Source organism: Podarcis raffonei, chromosome 5 (genome assembly GCF_027172205.1).
Source record: "Podarcis raffonei isolate rPodRaf1 chromosome 5, rPodRaf1.pri, whole genome shotgun sequence".
Taxonomy (NCBI): domain Eukaryota; kingdom Metazoa; phylum Chordata; class Lepidosauria; order Squamata; family Lacertidae; genus Podarcis; species Podarcis raffonei.
The window spans coordinates 98,148,301-98,163,833 of record NC_070606.1 but is presented as its reverse complement, the minus strand read 5'-3'; the positions used below and the strand labels follow the sequence as shown (position 1 = coordinate 98,163,833).

The 15,533-nt window shown below is 46.5% G+C and overlaps 1 protein-coding gene and 1 long non-coding RNA gene across 2 annotated transcripts in view; both read left to right on the top strand.

The window, feature by feature from the left end:
* Positions 1–162: 162 nt before the first annotated feature.
* Positions 163–2,642, top strand: LOC128413322 (uncharacterized). The gene is made up of 2 exons (XR_008330312.1): positions 163–882; positions 1,298–2,642. It is a non-coding gene; the product is annotated as an uncharacterized LOC128413322 (long non-coding RNA).
* Positions 2,643–5,740: 3,098 nt separating this feature from the next.
* PSMD1 (proteasome 26S subunit, non-ATPase 1) overlaps positions 5,741–15,533 on the top strand; it is an 88,651-nt gene continuing 78,858 nt past the window's right edge. Inside the window, exons 1-7 of the mRNA XM_053390850.1 lie at positions 5,741–5,919; positions 8,745–8,788; positions 10,225–10,298; positions 11,069–11,238; positions 12,219–12,424; positions 13,517–13,660; positions 14,938–15,164. Of these exons, the coding sequence (XP_053246825.1) occupies positions 5,904–5,919; positions 8,745–8,788; positions 10,225–10,298; positions 11,069–11,238; positions 12,219–12,424; positions 13,517–13,660; positions 14,938–15,164 (881 nt within the window). The 5' untranslated portion in view covers positions 5,741–5,903. The remainder of the gene's footprint in view (positions 5,920–8,744; positions 8,789–10,224; positions 10,299–11,068; positions 11,239–12,218; positions 12,425–13,516; positions 13,661–14,937; positions 15,165–15,533) is intronic.

The window sequence follows — 15,533 nt, the reverse complement described above, 5'->3', positions numbered from 1 at the left end:
ACCCATTAAATGCCCAAGAATCTTGTTTCTACTGGAAGAAAATTGTCGCCCTCTTCTGCACAAAACAGTTCCATTAGAAAGCTTTGTTGGACTTTCTTTTGCACTGCAAGCACTGACTGTCTTTAGAAAGGCCTTGTTGCTGTAACGGGTGCCTTTTCCTGTAACAGGTGCCTTTTCCGACATGGGGGGTCCAGAGCTGAAAGCACAGCACAGAAGGAGAGAGGAAATAATCAATTATTTTTGGCAATGAAGCTGTTTGACATGCTTTACTTGGGATCCTGGATAGACCATTATTCCAAAAGGCAGTTCTTCTCCTGGCCTAACATTTCAAAATTCACTGTGAACTGTTTGTACTATAGACATGTGGGTTGTTTTTTTTTTTAAATAATCTTGTGAATAGTCCATAATATAAAATTGCAACAGTAGCAAGACACACTAAAATTCCAAACAGCTGCAGCCCATCATATGTGATGTGTACCTTTCAGTAAAGAACACAGCGATTGTGTTCCTCAGTATTAGAACTCAGTTAATTGATTCTTTTAACCTGATGGGTTCTGCAAGTTTTACAGTGCAACCCTCTGTAGGAGTTCAGTGGGCCCTGTTCTGCAGTAAGCGTGCGTTGCAGCCTAAATATCAAGTTTGACTGATGTTTCTGTTTCTGTTTTGCCTTAGTTGCTATTTTGTCTCTCTGGGTTCTCTATAAAACTCTGATGGGGCTGGAGATTATATCGATTTATGTTAATTAACCTGTAAGGGGGGCTTTCTGGAAAATCTAGAATTGACAAAACTTTCAGGGGAAGCGTTCTTGTGCAACTTAGGCTTAATGCATTGGCACATTTTCAGTTTGTATTGGAACGTTTCCTCCGATGCCCTAGACCAGGGGTGTCTAACTCAAATTCATCGGGGGCCGCATCAGCAGTTTGGTCACCCTGAAAGGGCCGGTTGTATCTGTAGGACTTACAGTACAGGAGAGAAGGGTTCAGGCAGCGGTTGGATCTGTCACATCACAGGATGGCATGCGCTCAATATAAAAACAAGTGGAGGTTTCCTGAATGCATGTAAAGTGGAGGTTTCCTGTGTAGAACGGCCGGCGCCGCTCGAGGGCAGACGTTCTCTGGCTTGTAGGCTGCCGCGCATGCGCTGAAGAGGTGGCTTTCTTGTGTCAAAAAAAAAAAAAAGCGAGAATAAAAGGTGAAGGCTGGCGGCCGGCGGCGGCTACACGGGCCACATGACAAGGTCTGGCGGGCCGGATTTGGCCCGCGGGCCTTGTGTTTGACACCCGTGCCCTAGACTAAAGAGTGACCTAATTTAGCGTGTTTGGTCTCCTTGTATTTCGTAAGCATAGCTAAAAGCTTTGAAACTGCCAAGCTTGCCTAATGCTAAATGTATTTTCAGCTGGCATCTATTCATTGCTGCTAATGAACTTCACAAAACGGGGAGGGGGAAAACTCTGCAGAAAAGTAAAGCCTCGGAAATTCCTTTGCAGCCAACATCACCCATGTTAACCATTTTTAAACCGATGGTGACAGCAGAGCAGAGTTCTTTCTCTGACCTCCATTAGAGACTTCTGAGAGGGAGAGAAACATCACAAAATTGGCGATAGGGTTGCTGGCACTTGTTGGCCAGGCCAAACTCCAGTCGGCCATTGTGCCCTCTGCCTTACAAATTCCATGGAGGCATTGACGACTAGGAGACGCTGACGGGCCGCTGTCCATAGCTGTTGGCTGTGTTGGGTCTTTTCATTTGCAAAGCGTGCCTTGGGATAGCCAGCTCCAATCTGCAGCCTTCCAGATTTTTTGGACTACAACTGCTGGTTTTGTCTGCTGTTCTTAGGCTGTCCATTTTAAATTGTTGATTTTCGGTTTCGATGTATTATGTCAGGGGTCGGCAACCTAAGGCCCATGGCCACAAGCAGCCCATGGGGGTCATTTAACCGGCCTATGGACCCCTGCCGCCCGTTTGGTCGGCTCCCGTGCGCTGCGCTAAACCGATACAAAGCAGAGCGGGGACCGCCTTCCACGACACTGGCTGGCTTCCCATTGGCTGCAGGAAGGTCCTGCAGCCAATGGAAAGCTGTGCACGCCTCCTCCGCGCCAGAAGGAGCGCCGAAAATAGCGTTTGTGCATGCGTGCGTGCACACTCCGGCTCACTGCGGCGTCTGTGGGACCGTGAACCGGCCCAAGCCACAAAAACTTTTCCGACCCCTGTATTATCTGTCGACCCTAGGACCCTCAGGGTGAACAGCGGACCACAAATACTCCTGAATACTTACCTTCACGTTGGCTGTGGTTGATGGGGGTTGTAGTTCAAAATATCTGAAAGTCCCCAGGCTGGAATATCTCCCAGTCCTGCAGTGAACAGCAGCATGGCTCAGGAAAGTCAGCCTCTTCTGCCCCTGAATTGCAGGTCTGTCCCTTTGGTTTCCTCTGTACCTCAGTTGTCTTTAACGTGCTGAAATAGGATAACATTTGCCTACCTCAAGAGGAGGGTAAGTAGCGCAAGTAAGACAGTGCAAGTTGAAATGAGGGAATGTGGAAGGGTGAAGGTGGGTTAAGGAGGACCCCAGTCCAAAAAGCTCTCCAATGCATACCTGAGGAATTGAATTTGAACAGTCGCCCCTCTTGTAGAAGGGTGTTGTTGTTTTTTTGTTCCTGCACAGCTCAATAGGTCCAGATGCTGAGTGTGCCTGTATGTGTAAGGATTTGGGCGTCACGGCCGAATTTGGCAGGACTCTTCCTGCCTCCAACTGCCATGCAAACAGATCTAGAACAAGGCTGCCAAGCCCAGCAGAGAGTGCTTCCACTTGCTACCTCCACACTAACAGGATTCCTGTTTGTCTTACTAGTTGCACAAAGAGTGTGCACACACAGAAACCAACCAGATAAAACTTCTCCTTGCTTTCTGTAGTGATGGAAAACCAGCCCAGCTTTATTTCTACCTGTCCTTGCAGGTGTCAAAGGCACAGGAGCCCTGCCAACAAAAAAATATGGCAACCACACAACTAGCTCGTTCGAAAGAGCTGCTGCTATGCTTCATAATGTAACCGAACCGCCATCAAACTCAAGTGTCCATTTCAAAGGTTTAATCTGCCTGTACGAAAAGAGTCATGCCATTTTTATTTTTGTCAAACCCCAAAACTTAAGTGTATTACAAAGCAGATGAAAGCAACTAATGTTTTAGTTGCACTAACCATGAATTAAGTTGTTCCAACCATTAATCTGTTGAACAAAATTCACAATCGCTACAGATTCTTGTAGCTATTGATCCATATGGAGAAGCTGACTCAAACTCCCTGCAAATCAGGAGTGAGCTCATCGACAAAGTCCTGGTGCACACGTGCGTGCGCACACACACTGCCATCAGTTGTGCTGCTTGACCCTGCTGAGGAATTCCACTTTGTGTGTCTCGCCCAGTGGGTTCGGCACACACAGGTTTATGCTAGAATAAATTTGCATGTTCCAAATCTAAATTGATTTGAGTGCTAGAAGTATTTAATTCTGATATGCTAGTTATTCAGGCTAGGCAAGGTGCACTGTGTTCTTGAAAGGGTTTTGAACAGTGAGTGGGAAAGCATGAATTGCACAATAAGACAAAAGAATGTGCATTAAGGGAAGAAAGGCAGAGACTCCTGAGGCTACATTCAGGCCATACATTTAAAGCACTATGATACCACTTCCGTAGCTTCTCCCAAAGTTTCCTGGGAGCTGTTGTTTGTTAAGGGTGCTGAGAATTCTGAGGAGACCGGCCTTCACAAGTTAAAATTCTGTTTTCTGGGAAGAGGGATTGTTAAACTACTCTGAAACTATAGCTCTGTGAAGGAAATAGGAGCCTCCTAGCAACTCTCAGCATTTTTAACAAACTACAACTCCCAGATTTTTTTGAGGCAAGTCATGCTTGTTTAAGGTATCATAGTGCTTCAGGTTGGCTATATGACTGTTCGGCCTCCCACTCCCCCCCCCCTTTTAATAATGTAATGATGGCACTAGGTTTCTGTTTTGTTTTAGTTTGTCATTGCAGCCAGAGTATTATGTAACATTTAACTTGGTGTGTGGGTTTTATATGCAGGAATAATTGATGTAATAAAAATTTTTGATATCTTAAATCCTGTCTCCTGGAAGCTCATTATTTCATTGATATTGATTCATTTTATTAAAGCATATCTTGACCATGTTTTGTATAACAAGGCAGTTTACAGAATAAAGGTTATATGCACATCTCCCCCCCCCAAAAAACCCCCCAAATCCTAATCGAGCTGCAAGGATAAAATGGGGAGGTGGCGTTTACCATCTTGAGCTCCTTGGAGGAAAAGATACACTATAAATGCAATAAATGAATGCCATGCCATGCACATCGACAAACAATATACAGGGTAGTGATATACTGGCACACTACAAAGCCATACAAAAATATATCGCCAAAGGCAACTACGCCAGAGTAAGGAGGGATTTATTTGTTTGTCCACACTCCTGACTCTTTACCTTTAATTTTTGTATGATTTTGCAATGCATATTGTTGTAAACAAAAATTGCCCTTTTCCCTTATGGGGTATCCAAGAGCCCATATAGAGACCTTACATAGGTTCCCTATTGGTAGGAGAGAATAACAGAGGCCAACCAGAGAATATTGAGAAGCAAAGCAGCTAGTAAGCTTGATCTTTATTGATCTGTTGCAACAGGGTGCTCCCCTCACACGCAGGAAAGGAGGAGGAACCCAGAAAAATGGCATGCAAGGCCTTATAAAGACTTTTGAAATTGCCGCCCTGTAGATCAAGACCACCCCCCAGAAACATCATACATACATCACAGAAGGGGTGTAACCTAAGACCACCCCTCAGATACATCATACCTACATCACAGAAAAGGAGGTCTTAAAACAGAAATTTGAATGTTGTTTTTCTCCTGTCCTTGTTTATCTCCTGTCTGGCAGGTTACTTGATTGGATTTCCTGGGGAGCCTGGCTAGTCTTTTGAAATGATAAATACTTAGTTCCTGGCCAGGTCACAGGCTCACACCCTATTCAAACACAGACATACCCTTAAGTCAGGATTTGTGAAGGAAAAGACAATGGGAGGCTTTTCCATTTTCCTTTGACCTTCTAGAGAAAACATTTGCTCAGTTTGGGACAGTTTGAAAATCAAAATGGTTCCAGGTCGGTCTTCCTGTGATGATCTATGTATGTGCTAGGTTGGTACACTTATGAACATTTAACATATATCTAAGACCTCAAAATTCGTATCAAAATATCTGCCAAGAAGGCGAGTTCCATTCTTGAGGGGCCACCACTGACAAAGCCCTGCAACACATTGCAGCTCCCCGGATGTTGCCCCAGGGCGGCTGCCCCACCAGCCATGCTCTAGGTTCCCTCCATGGCAGGGGCAGGCGAGGGGGCACCCAAAGGCCCTGACCGGGTCACGTGGCCACGACCCTCTGACTTTCAGTTCTGAGCAGCAGAACAGGCAGGTGCTGTATAAGGAAGGAGGGGTCCTCGGGGAGGCGCTTGGGTGTCTCTCCCGCTGCCTGACCTGCCATAGCGCCCCGATTCCCGCGGTGGCCTTTTCCCTCCTTCCCCATTGCCCTCGGGAAGATTCCCCCTCCCGGTTCCACAGGCCTCGCCGCCGCCTTTCCCTTCCGAAGCAGGCATTCCGCGCGGGCAGCCCCGTGCGCGGGTTGCCGAGGAGAGCGGGGCCTTCGAAGCCATGCGGGGCGTGGCAAGAGCCCCGCGGGCTCGCTGTTATCACGTCACTTCCGGGGCGGCTCGAGGACGCGACGGAAGCGGCGAAGGAGCTTGGTCACGGGCTAGCAGGGCAGGCAGCGCCGGTCTCGGAAGGTCTTCCCCCGTCACCCCTTTCACCCGCCGTTTCCCGGTTCCCTCAGCGGAGACGCCGGCGGGGGACACGCGACGCCATGATCACCTCGGCCGGTGAGGGAGCGCGCATGCGCGGCGCCGGGAGGAAACAAGAACCCCCCCCGCCCCGGCCGCTTCTTTTCAGCTGAGTCAGGCAGGGCCCGAAGCCGCTTCCCGGGAGCCCCGGCCCAGCCCGAGGTTCCACTGCCCGGCTCCTCGTCCCGCTCCTCTTCCTCTTGCGCGCTGCCCTTAGAACCCTAGAACCGCAGGCTCGGGAGGGACCCCCAGAGGTCATCTAGCCCGACCCCCTGCCACGCGGGAGTCCCCCTTGGGAGCGGCCTGTCCCCCTCTGCCTCGCCCCCTTCCTGTCATGACTTGCGGGCTTCTCGCGAAGCTGAGCGTCGGGAGCTTCAGGGCGGAGGGAAGTTCCTGCGCGTAGTCGACCGGGGGAACTCACCGCCACAGGAAGGAGGCGGCGGCCAACGATTCTCGGGGAAGGAGAGAGAGCCGTCCGTGGCTAATGGGTCGGATGGCTATGCTCTGCCTCCGCAGACAAAAGCAGAAAGAGTTGCTCTTTCGCTCAGGCCCTGCTGGCGGTTTTCCCACATTGGGCATCTGGTCTGCCGCTGTGAGAGCGGGACGCTGGACTGAATGGGCCACGGGTCTGATCCTGCAGCAGGGCTCTTCCTATGTGGACAACTTATGGTCTGTGTGTGTGGTTTGGGAGCTGCAAGGCCAGGGAGAAAACAATGCTGCCCAGGGTTGTAAAGACTGCAGAGAGAATAATTGGGTGCACTCTTCCCACCTTAGATCAGATCTATGCTTCCAGGTGCAGAGATAGCGCAGGATAGTGCGCACCCCGGAAATGATCTCTTTCAGCTTCTGCCTTCTGGAAGAAGGTACAGGGTTATAAAGGCCAGGACTAGCCGCCTGAGAAACAGTTTCTATGCAAATGCAATTCTGGTTCTAAACGCAGCATAAGGAGTTTCTATGGTATATTGTATTTTAAAATGGGATTCCAGAGTTTTTAGGGGTTTTTGAATGTTTTATGTAGATTTTCAATTTCATTGGTTTGTATGGGACAATAAAGTTATCGAATATCGTATATCTGTTGTGCCAGAGTCACTGCCCCTGTTCTTTTATTGGGGGTGAATGTTGGGTGCCTTACAAAATGTATACTTTTAAGTAACAACAGAAATCGGGCATGTTGACACACATGGTAGGCTTATTCAGGTGCTTCAGGACCCTGGAAGTTAAAACGTCTTTGAGTTCTAGGCTACGCACTAGGTGGTAATATGTGTGGCTAAGACTCCAGTGGGTGCCTCTGGGCAAAACAGCTGTTGGGAAGGAAGCAATGTGGGGCAGTGATTGGCGTGTCAGGCTAGACTGCGGGAGACCCGTGTTTAAAATGGCTCAGCCACGAGGTGAATTGGGTGATGCTTGGTTGCTGTCACTCAGCTCAGCCTACCTCATAGGGTGGTTGGGAGGATAAAATGGGTGAGGTGCTTAATTTCCACACTGTAAATTTCCAGAGGTGAGTGGGGGTCCAAATACAAGAGTTGGTATGTGTGCTGTAGTTGTAGGTAGTTGAGTGCAGGGCCGTTGTGTCTTGACTGTGCATGTGCACGTAAACATGCATGTGGACATAAAACAGGTCTTGCAGATGTCAAAATGCCTCTGCTTTCAACTGTGAAAAGTTCTAAGGAATGGTTTTTTATGGAGAGGGATGTGGGGAAAGAGACATTTCTGAAAAAAAAGTGTAGAAGGGGACATGAGGCGGCTTCTCTCACACTTGCTAAATGTTAGCCATGACGGGAGTAGTGTCTGCCAGGCACTGATTGTGTTCAGAAAGAGCCCCTAGAGATGGGTAGTGGAATGTAGAGGCACTGGCCCTCTTGTTTTGAATCTTACCCTTATTTTTTAAATTGTCTCTAGGGATTGGGGGAAAGGGGTAATTAATTGCTAAAGGGGATTTTTGTTTGTTTTTTAAGAAAATCTCTATAGATGATGACTCACAGAGGAACAGTGGATGGGGAGAGGTGGCCATCAGTTTCTGCCTTTGCAATACATTTTCATATCCTACTATCCATTTTTTCTCTGCTGCTCTCTGAGGGAAAACTTAGAACTCTAAGTGGTCAGAACCCGGCTTATTTGTGACTATATTTTTGGTGTGCATTGCAGAATATGCAGTAAGGCTCTGGGGAAAAAAGGAAGAGGGGTTTGCATTTAACCTCATTTGCTTCCCTCTCTTGTTATTGATTTTACGGTATTTATTTGGAGCCATACAGTGAATGACTGCCAAACAGGTTTTCAGACTTCACCCATAGAACTTATTAGCCCTCCTGTTCATATGCCCTGATGCTAGCTGCTTGTGTAGGAAGGAAAACACAAAACAAGCAAAGTTTTGTACAGCTGTTTTGCTTGGTTGCAATTCTTTCTTGCCACACGGAGGAGCTATTTACAGCACTTTACCAATAGTTGAAATGTCTTTAGTCATTCATGTTGCCCATGAGTAGCAGCCCCACATAGCAGCCTCAAGGCTCTTGCTTACTTTCCACATTGGGAAATTATTGTTGCAAGACACGTGGTTAGATGGCAATAAATAGAAGTGGAAATACATCCCCCCTCACCAGATTGCTTCTTATGCAAGTGCCGTTGAAATGTCCTCTTTGACACCCTAAAACTAGGTTCAGTGTGGCTTACTCTTATTTAAATATGCATAGGATGGCAGTCTTAAGTCCAGTGTGCTTTAAGCAGGAGTAGTTTTGAAGACACAAATGTCCTTAATTATTACAAGGTGAAGCTAATTGTGTTTACCAAAATGGGTTGTATGATGTGGAATCTGCTGTGACAGTTCTGCATTGATTTCTGTGATGACTAACATGACCTTTCTTTTGTAGCTGGAATTATTTCACTGCTTGATGAGGAAGAGCCAGAACTTAAGGTAAGTGTGTAAGGTTTTGTTTTTACACACTTGTTCATACAGGTATCTGGGTCAAGGATTATCCTTTTAACTGTTTTCCAGTAAAAGCAACTGAGAAAGTGTTAGGTAAGAGTCATTTTTTCATTTGTCCCATTCTGGAGATGGTAGAACAGAGAATGGGAGAAGCACATACAGTCGTACCTTGGATCCCAAACATCTTGGTACTCAGACATTTTGGCTTCTGAACGCCGCAAACCCGGAAGTGAGTGTTCTGCTTTGCGGATGTCCAACAGGGCTTCTGCGGCTAATGATTGGCTGCAGGAGCTTCCTGCAGCCAATCAGAAGCTGCGATTTGGTTTTTGGATGTTTTGGAAGTTGAATGGACTTCCGGAATGGATTCCATTCGACTTCCAAAGTACGACTGTAGTTGAAACTTGGCATATAATTGATGCATAGCTGGTCATTAAGGTTGACATAGTTTTTAAAATTCTGTGTTTTTAAAGTTAACGTCTGAAGCAGCCATTAGTATCCTCATTGTCAGGTTCCAAGCAGCACTGTTAATTTAGATTATATGCAGTACACTGCCATTCTGTTAAACATTGCAATGATTTAGTTGACAGCACAGCCAGTCTTACAGCATGCAGCTTATAACATGGTTCCAGTTACAGATAGGTAGCCGTGTTGGTCTGCCATAGTCAAAACAAAAATTTTTTTCCCCTTCCAGTAGCACCTTAAAGACCAACTAAGTTAGCTCTTGGTATGAGCTTTCGTGTGCATGCACACTTCTTCAGATACACTGTATCTGAAGAAGTGTGCATGCACACGAAAGCTCATACCAAGAACTAACTTAGTTGGTCTTTAAGGTGCTACTGGAAGGAAATTTTTTTTTTTGTTTTGCTTATAACATGGTTAGCCAAAACATAATGATGTCAGGAAAGACAACCCTCACTCAAGAAGAAAGAGATGTTGGTGGATTCCAGTGATGTTTGGCTTGCATTAGGTATTTTTAAGCTTTAAGTAAAACGCTAGTCTGAGAAGAAAGCAGGGTTGACTCCTGTCCATGGTGAGCAAAATGGTCTAAGTAAAAGGAAAGTAGTCATAGCTGTATACTCTCTACTTACTCAGCCACACTGAATTCACTATTTGGGAGAAGGTAGCTTGGCACTCTGCCTTTTAAGTCTGACGAAGACATGCAAAAGTGGCCTGGAAGTAGTCAAATAATTCTCTGCCACTTGTCTGCATTCTTTTAGTGGGGCCAACTTATCACTGTGCACAGAAGTTAGTTTCTGTGTCCTTCTAGACAGATATTACAGAGTAAGCTGGTAAATGTAAGAGTTATTTTGGGAAACTACATGGTAGAGATGGCTATACTTTTAAGACCTATCTATGTAACACAACTCTGCACTTGTGGGATTCTGGGGGCAGAGCTCTAATAATTTAATTCTCGGTTTTCGCAGGAATTTGCTCTTCAGAAACTGAATGCTGTTGTCAATGACTTCTGGGCAGAGATCTCTGAGTCAGTGGACAAAATGTAAGAAAAAAATTATTTCTGGCATTAGGGTGGTTTTTCTGTTCAGAGCACAAGGATGAAATGCACCTGTCTTATCTCTTGGTTAATAGAAAAAAAAATTACCGTAATTTTCGTTCTATAGGACACACATTTTCCCCTCCAAAAATTAAGGGGAAATGTGTGTGCGTCCTATAGGGCGAATGCAGGCTGCGCCGCTAAGCCCAAAGCCAGAACAGGAAGACGGAGCACTGCGGAGCACTCTGTCTGGCTGCTCTAGCTTGGGGACGGCTGCGCGCACAGCCTCTCCAGGGCAGCGGGGTGCCATCACCCCGCTGTCCTGCAGAAGCTAGCAAGGCTGTTCCCAAGCCAGAACAGCGAGACGGAGGGCTCCGTCTTGCTGCTCTAGCTTGGGGACGGCTGCGCGCAAAGCCTCTCCAGGGCAGCGGGGCGCTGCGCTCCAAAGGCTTCAGGGATCTTTGAGGCTGGCAGTGGGGGAAAGCAGCGCTTCCCCCCACTGCCAGCCCCACACGCTCGGGTGAATGCACCTTGAACGCACCTTGTTTTAGAGGGGGAGAACAAGAAAAAAAATTTCCCTGTTCTCCCCCTCCTATGGTCCGGTGCGTCCAATGGAGCGAAAAATACGGTAGATTCTACATTCCACAAGCTGAATTTCTTGGTTTAGGAATTGCATATCCATAATCCACAGGACGTTAGTTGATATGTGAAATTTGGTTTTTGTTGAAAGGAGTCAGTCATGACAGCTGATGGTTTCTCCCTTGCTTTTGCTATAGTGAAATCCTGTATGAAGATGTTGGCTTCCGGAGTCGTGAATTTGCTGCTTTGGTGGCTTCAAAGGTGTTTTATCACCTGGGAGCCTTTGAAGAATCACTGAACTATGCCCTGGGAGCAGGCAACCTCTTCAATGTCAATGACAATTCAGAATATGTGGAGACGATCATTGGTAAGTCTGGGCTCTGAATCGGAAAACATTCTAGCTGACTACCCTGGTTTAGCAATGTGCTAAACGGAGTATACAGATTTGGCAAAGTTCTGGTTTCCAGGATTTGAAAGAGAAGTGTTTGCTTTATTTAAATGTAAATTTGCTTAATGTGGTGAAACAAACTTGCAGTTTTTACTTGGAATCCAGTTTTAGATGGTATGTCAGTTGGTGCAAGGGGCAGAATATTGTGAGTAACGGACTCTTTGCATGTAGGGTGGAAGGAATTTCTGCATATAGCAGAGCATTGTTCTGAAGAGCATGAGTTGTTCAAAGGTAGCTATGCTGTGGCACTTTATCCTACAAATAATCTTGCAAGATGAGAAACTTTGTTTTTAATAATGAAAGCTGAGATTGCACAGAATACAACTTTTGGACCCAGTACAAAGAAGCACGTGCAGAATCTTGCATGGGATGAAACCATGAATGCTTAGCACAGGATTTTTGGTTTTTTCTTCAAATCAGAGGAAAATAAATGTCTTAGTCCTACAGTGCTGTTAAGTTAATAAATGATTTTGTGATGAAAGTTTCTTTGAATTTCAGCTTTAACTTGACAGGTGTTAGTACTTCATCCTTATTATTATTATTATACTTATTACTGTATTATTATTATTATTCATCCTGAGGATATACAGTCATACCTTGGGTTATAACCGCTTCAGGTTGCGTTTTTTTGGGTTGTGGACCGCCGAAACGTGGAAGGACCGGAACGGGTTACTTCCGGGTTTCGGCGGTCATGCATGTGCAGAAGCGCTAAATCACACTATGCGCAGAAGTGCGGAATTGCAACCTGCGCGTGCGCAGACGCGAGTTGCGAACACTGCGGTTTGCAAACGTGCATCCCGCATGGCCACGTTCGCAACCCGAGTGTCCACTGTATTGACATTGTGACACTGGGCCAGTTGGAGAAGCTTAACACGGAGCATGTGTGTTTCTTTTCCCAGCAAAGTGCATTGACCATTACACCAAACAATGTGTGGAAAATGCCGACCTGGCCGAGGGAGCGAAGAAGGCAGTGGATCCGCGCCTGGAAGGGATTGTCAACAAGATGTTCCAGCGCTGTTTAGATGATCACAAGTACAAGCAAGCCATTGGGATTGCTTTGGAGACGCGCAGGCTGGATGTCTTTGAGAAAACCATTTTGGAATCGGTGGGTGAAAGCACAGAACGTTATGTTTGACACAGGCACACCCTAAAACAGAAGTCCTGTGCATGCTTACCTGAGAATAGCTTTCGGTGAGAATTGCTCCTCAGCAGACATACAGAGGGCTGGGCTGTTCATCCCCTTCCTCATATTGGCCCTGTAGTTCCACACAAGGTTTCTGCACCCCTTGCCTAGCTTCTGCAGTTCCAGGCTTGGTGCTGGATGTCACAGGATGCTTTTGCACCTGAGACTCAAAAGGCCACCCATTGCTGAGGTGGTCGTCTCCAGCTTTCCCCTTTGACTCCTAGAGAACAGACTGAGACTTGCTTTAGCACTTGATGGCGCAAGAGGTCCTAACCTCAGACTTCATCTCTAGATTGAAGCTGACGAACAAGTCAGAGAGTTTTTTCATAGTTGTGTTGTGTCCTTCAAAGCTCAAAAACAACTGTGCTGCACAATTCTCTTCAACTCCAAGCTAGAGCAAAAGGTGGTGCTCTTCTTGTCAGTGTCACCAAGGTTTGGAGAAACACTTGCCACGGCAATTAGAATTGGCAATTGTGCCAATTAGAAGTTAGGAGTGGATTATCTAAGGTGACCTAGCAGCCTTTTAGCTGAAATGAGACTTCTCGGCTCATGGTCTTGGGCACTGTGCTGCGCCAGTTCTCAAAATGTTGCCTGTCTGTATGTAGGCATTTCAGCAGTGAGATATAGAATGAGGTACACTTTCCAGTAATTTGGATTGTGTTCATGTTTTGCATTCAGTATTACTGAAGCCAGTTTGGTGAGACTTGCTTGGGTTGATTAGCCAGATTAGTTTTTGTCACATTTGCATTATTTGTTGTCTCTCTCCACCTCACAATCCTCCAAGAAGATAAGAGGTAAGCCTGTTAGACATGGGTAAAAAAATATTGATGGTTGGACAGTGTTCTCGAAGCTACAGACATGAGTCTGACCAAACTGCGGGAGGCAGTGGAGGACAGAGGTGCCTGGCGTGCTCTGGTCCATGGGGTCACGAACAGTCGGACACGACTAAACAACAACAACAGCAAATTACAATTGTGAAAAATAATTTTACAGCAATATTTTCTTTCATGGCAGAATGATGTTCCTGGAATGCTGGCGTACAGCTTAAAACTCTGCATGTCTTTGATGCAGAATAAGCAATTTCGCAACCAGGTACTGAGAGTTCTGGTTAAAATCTACATGAACCTAGAAAAACCTGACTTCATCAATGTGTGCCAGGTAATGTGCTATGTGTGTACATATGGCTACAGACCACATGCTAGTTTGCCTTGGGAGCAGGGGAAGAGGAGGGTATCTGAGTAATAGTATCTGCCAGATGGTGGCATGCATACTTCACCCTTTGAAGGAAGAGGTGTGTGTGGGGGGGTGTAAAAATGTAAGATGCGCATCATCCAAGAAAATTGTGGTTGCTAACTGAAATTAACTGGGATACATGCTGGGACCTGCTTGCTAAAATTCTTCCATGTGCTTCTGCCCCCTTGGCCTGTGGTTCAAGAGAAACTCAAAACAACTGATGTAGCTTGGCCCAGCTGAAGCACCTACACTGTTGAGTGCTTTAGAAACACATCAGCTGTTTTGATGTGTTTTGACAACTTGCTTTGGTTGTGAAACTTTCCCCCCCTTTTGGTCGTTAATGCTCTTAACGAATGAGTGCTTGAAAGAAGCCGGAGAGGGATAGTGAAAAGGGTTGGGGTGGAATTAGTGAAGTCACTGCATGAGTGGAATGGCTTCTGCTTCTGCCACGAAACTGGAGGAATGGGGGAACTGTCAGAGCAGATTTGGGAGGGTTCAGGGAAGATGTGGAAGAAGAGAATCTCAGGGGAGTTCCGTTGCACGATAGGAACATCTTCAACCCTTGGACTCTACATTTTTGCTCAGCCACAAAGCTGAGAGGGTGGAACAAAACTATTATCTCTGTGTAGCCTACCTCAGAGTTATTGTGAAGGTGTACAAAGGGGAAAAGAGGAAGGGAGGAAGATTTATTTCAGGGACTTGTTTGGTATATTATAGTGGTTTCAATGGCATGCAGGAACCATTATAATAATGCCCATAAAAGCGTAGAAATGGGGAACACCCCCCACTCCAAACATTAACATGAGCTCATTGGGAATGGGGTTCAGATACATGTTTCTAGTAAATTTTACATAATGAATGGGTAATAAATCATTAGGACACGGGTGGCACTGTGGGTTAAACCACAGAGCCTAGGACTTGCCAATCAGAAGGTCGGCGGTTCGAATCCCCGCAACGGGGCGTTTCTGTGCGCTACTTTGGTTCTGCCAGAAGCGGCTTAGTCATGCTGGCCACATGACCCGGAAGCTGTACGCCGGCTCCCTCGGCCAGTAAAGCGAGATGAGCGCCGCAACCCCAGAGTCAGGCACGACTGGACCTAATGGTCAGGGGTCCCTTTACCTTTAAGAAATCGTTGGCCTTATGAAACTCCTACTTCCATGCTGAGACATCCTCTGACTTTTCTTCTGTTCTCTCTCCCGCAGTGCCTCATCTTCTTGGATGACCCGCAGGCCGTGAGCGACATCTTGGAGAAGCTGGTCAAGGAGGACAACCTTCTCATGGCTTACCAGATCTGCTTTGACTTGTATGAAAGTGCCAGCCAGCAGTTCCTCTCTTCCGTTATCCAGAACCTCCGCACTGTTGGCACCCCTATTCATTCTGTGCCTGGGTCAACCAACACAGGGACTGTCCCAGGGTCAGAGAAGGAAGGGTAAGGGAGCTTGTGCGAGAAGCATCCAAATGGATGGCATGTGGCTTGAAAACACAAATACTGTCAGGTGCTGAGCTGCAAGATGAATTGCCCTCCAGTGTGGTGTATGGCAGAGCTAGCCTTGGGATTTAACCGGATCACAGGGTGGGTTTTGGTTAGATGTCAGGGAATCTGCTTCTTGAACTAAAGAGAAGAGGACCAAGCAGTTGTACCCTGTGCTCTTTCCTTCTCCCTTGAGTGTATGTAAATACCATACACACTTCAGTCATTATATCTACACAACAAAATTGTGCCGCCTCGCCAGCAATAATCTTGGAACTTGTAGTTTGGTTTAAGATACTGAGTCCTGTCCGTTCCCCGGATAGCCAT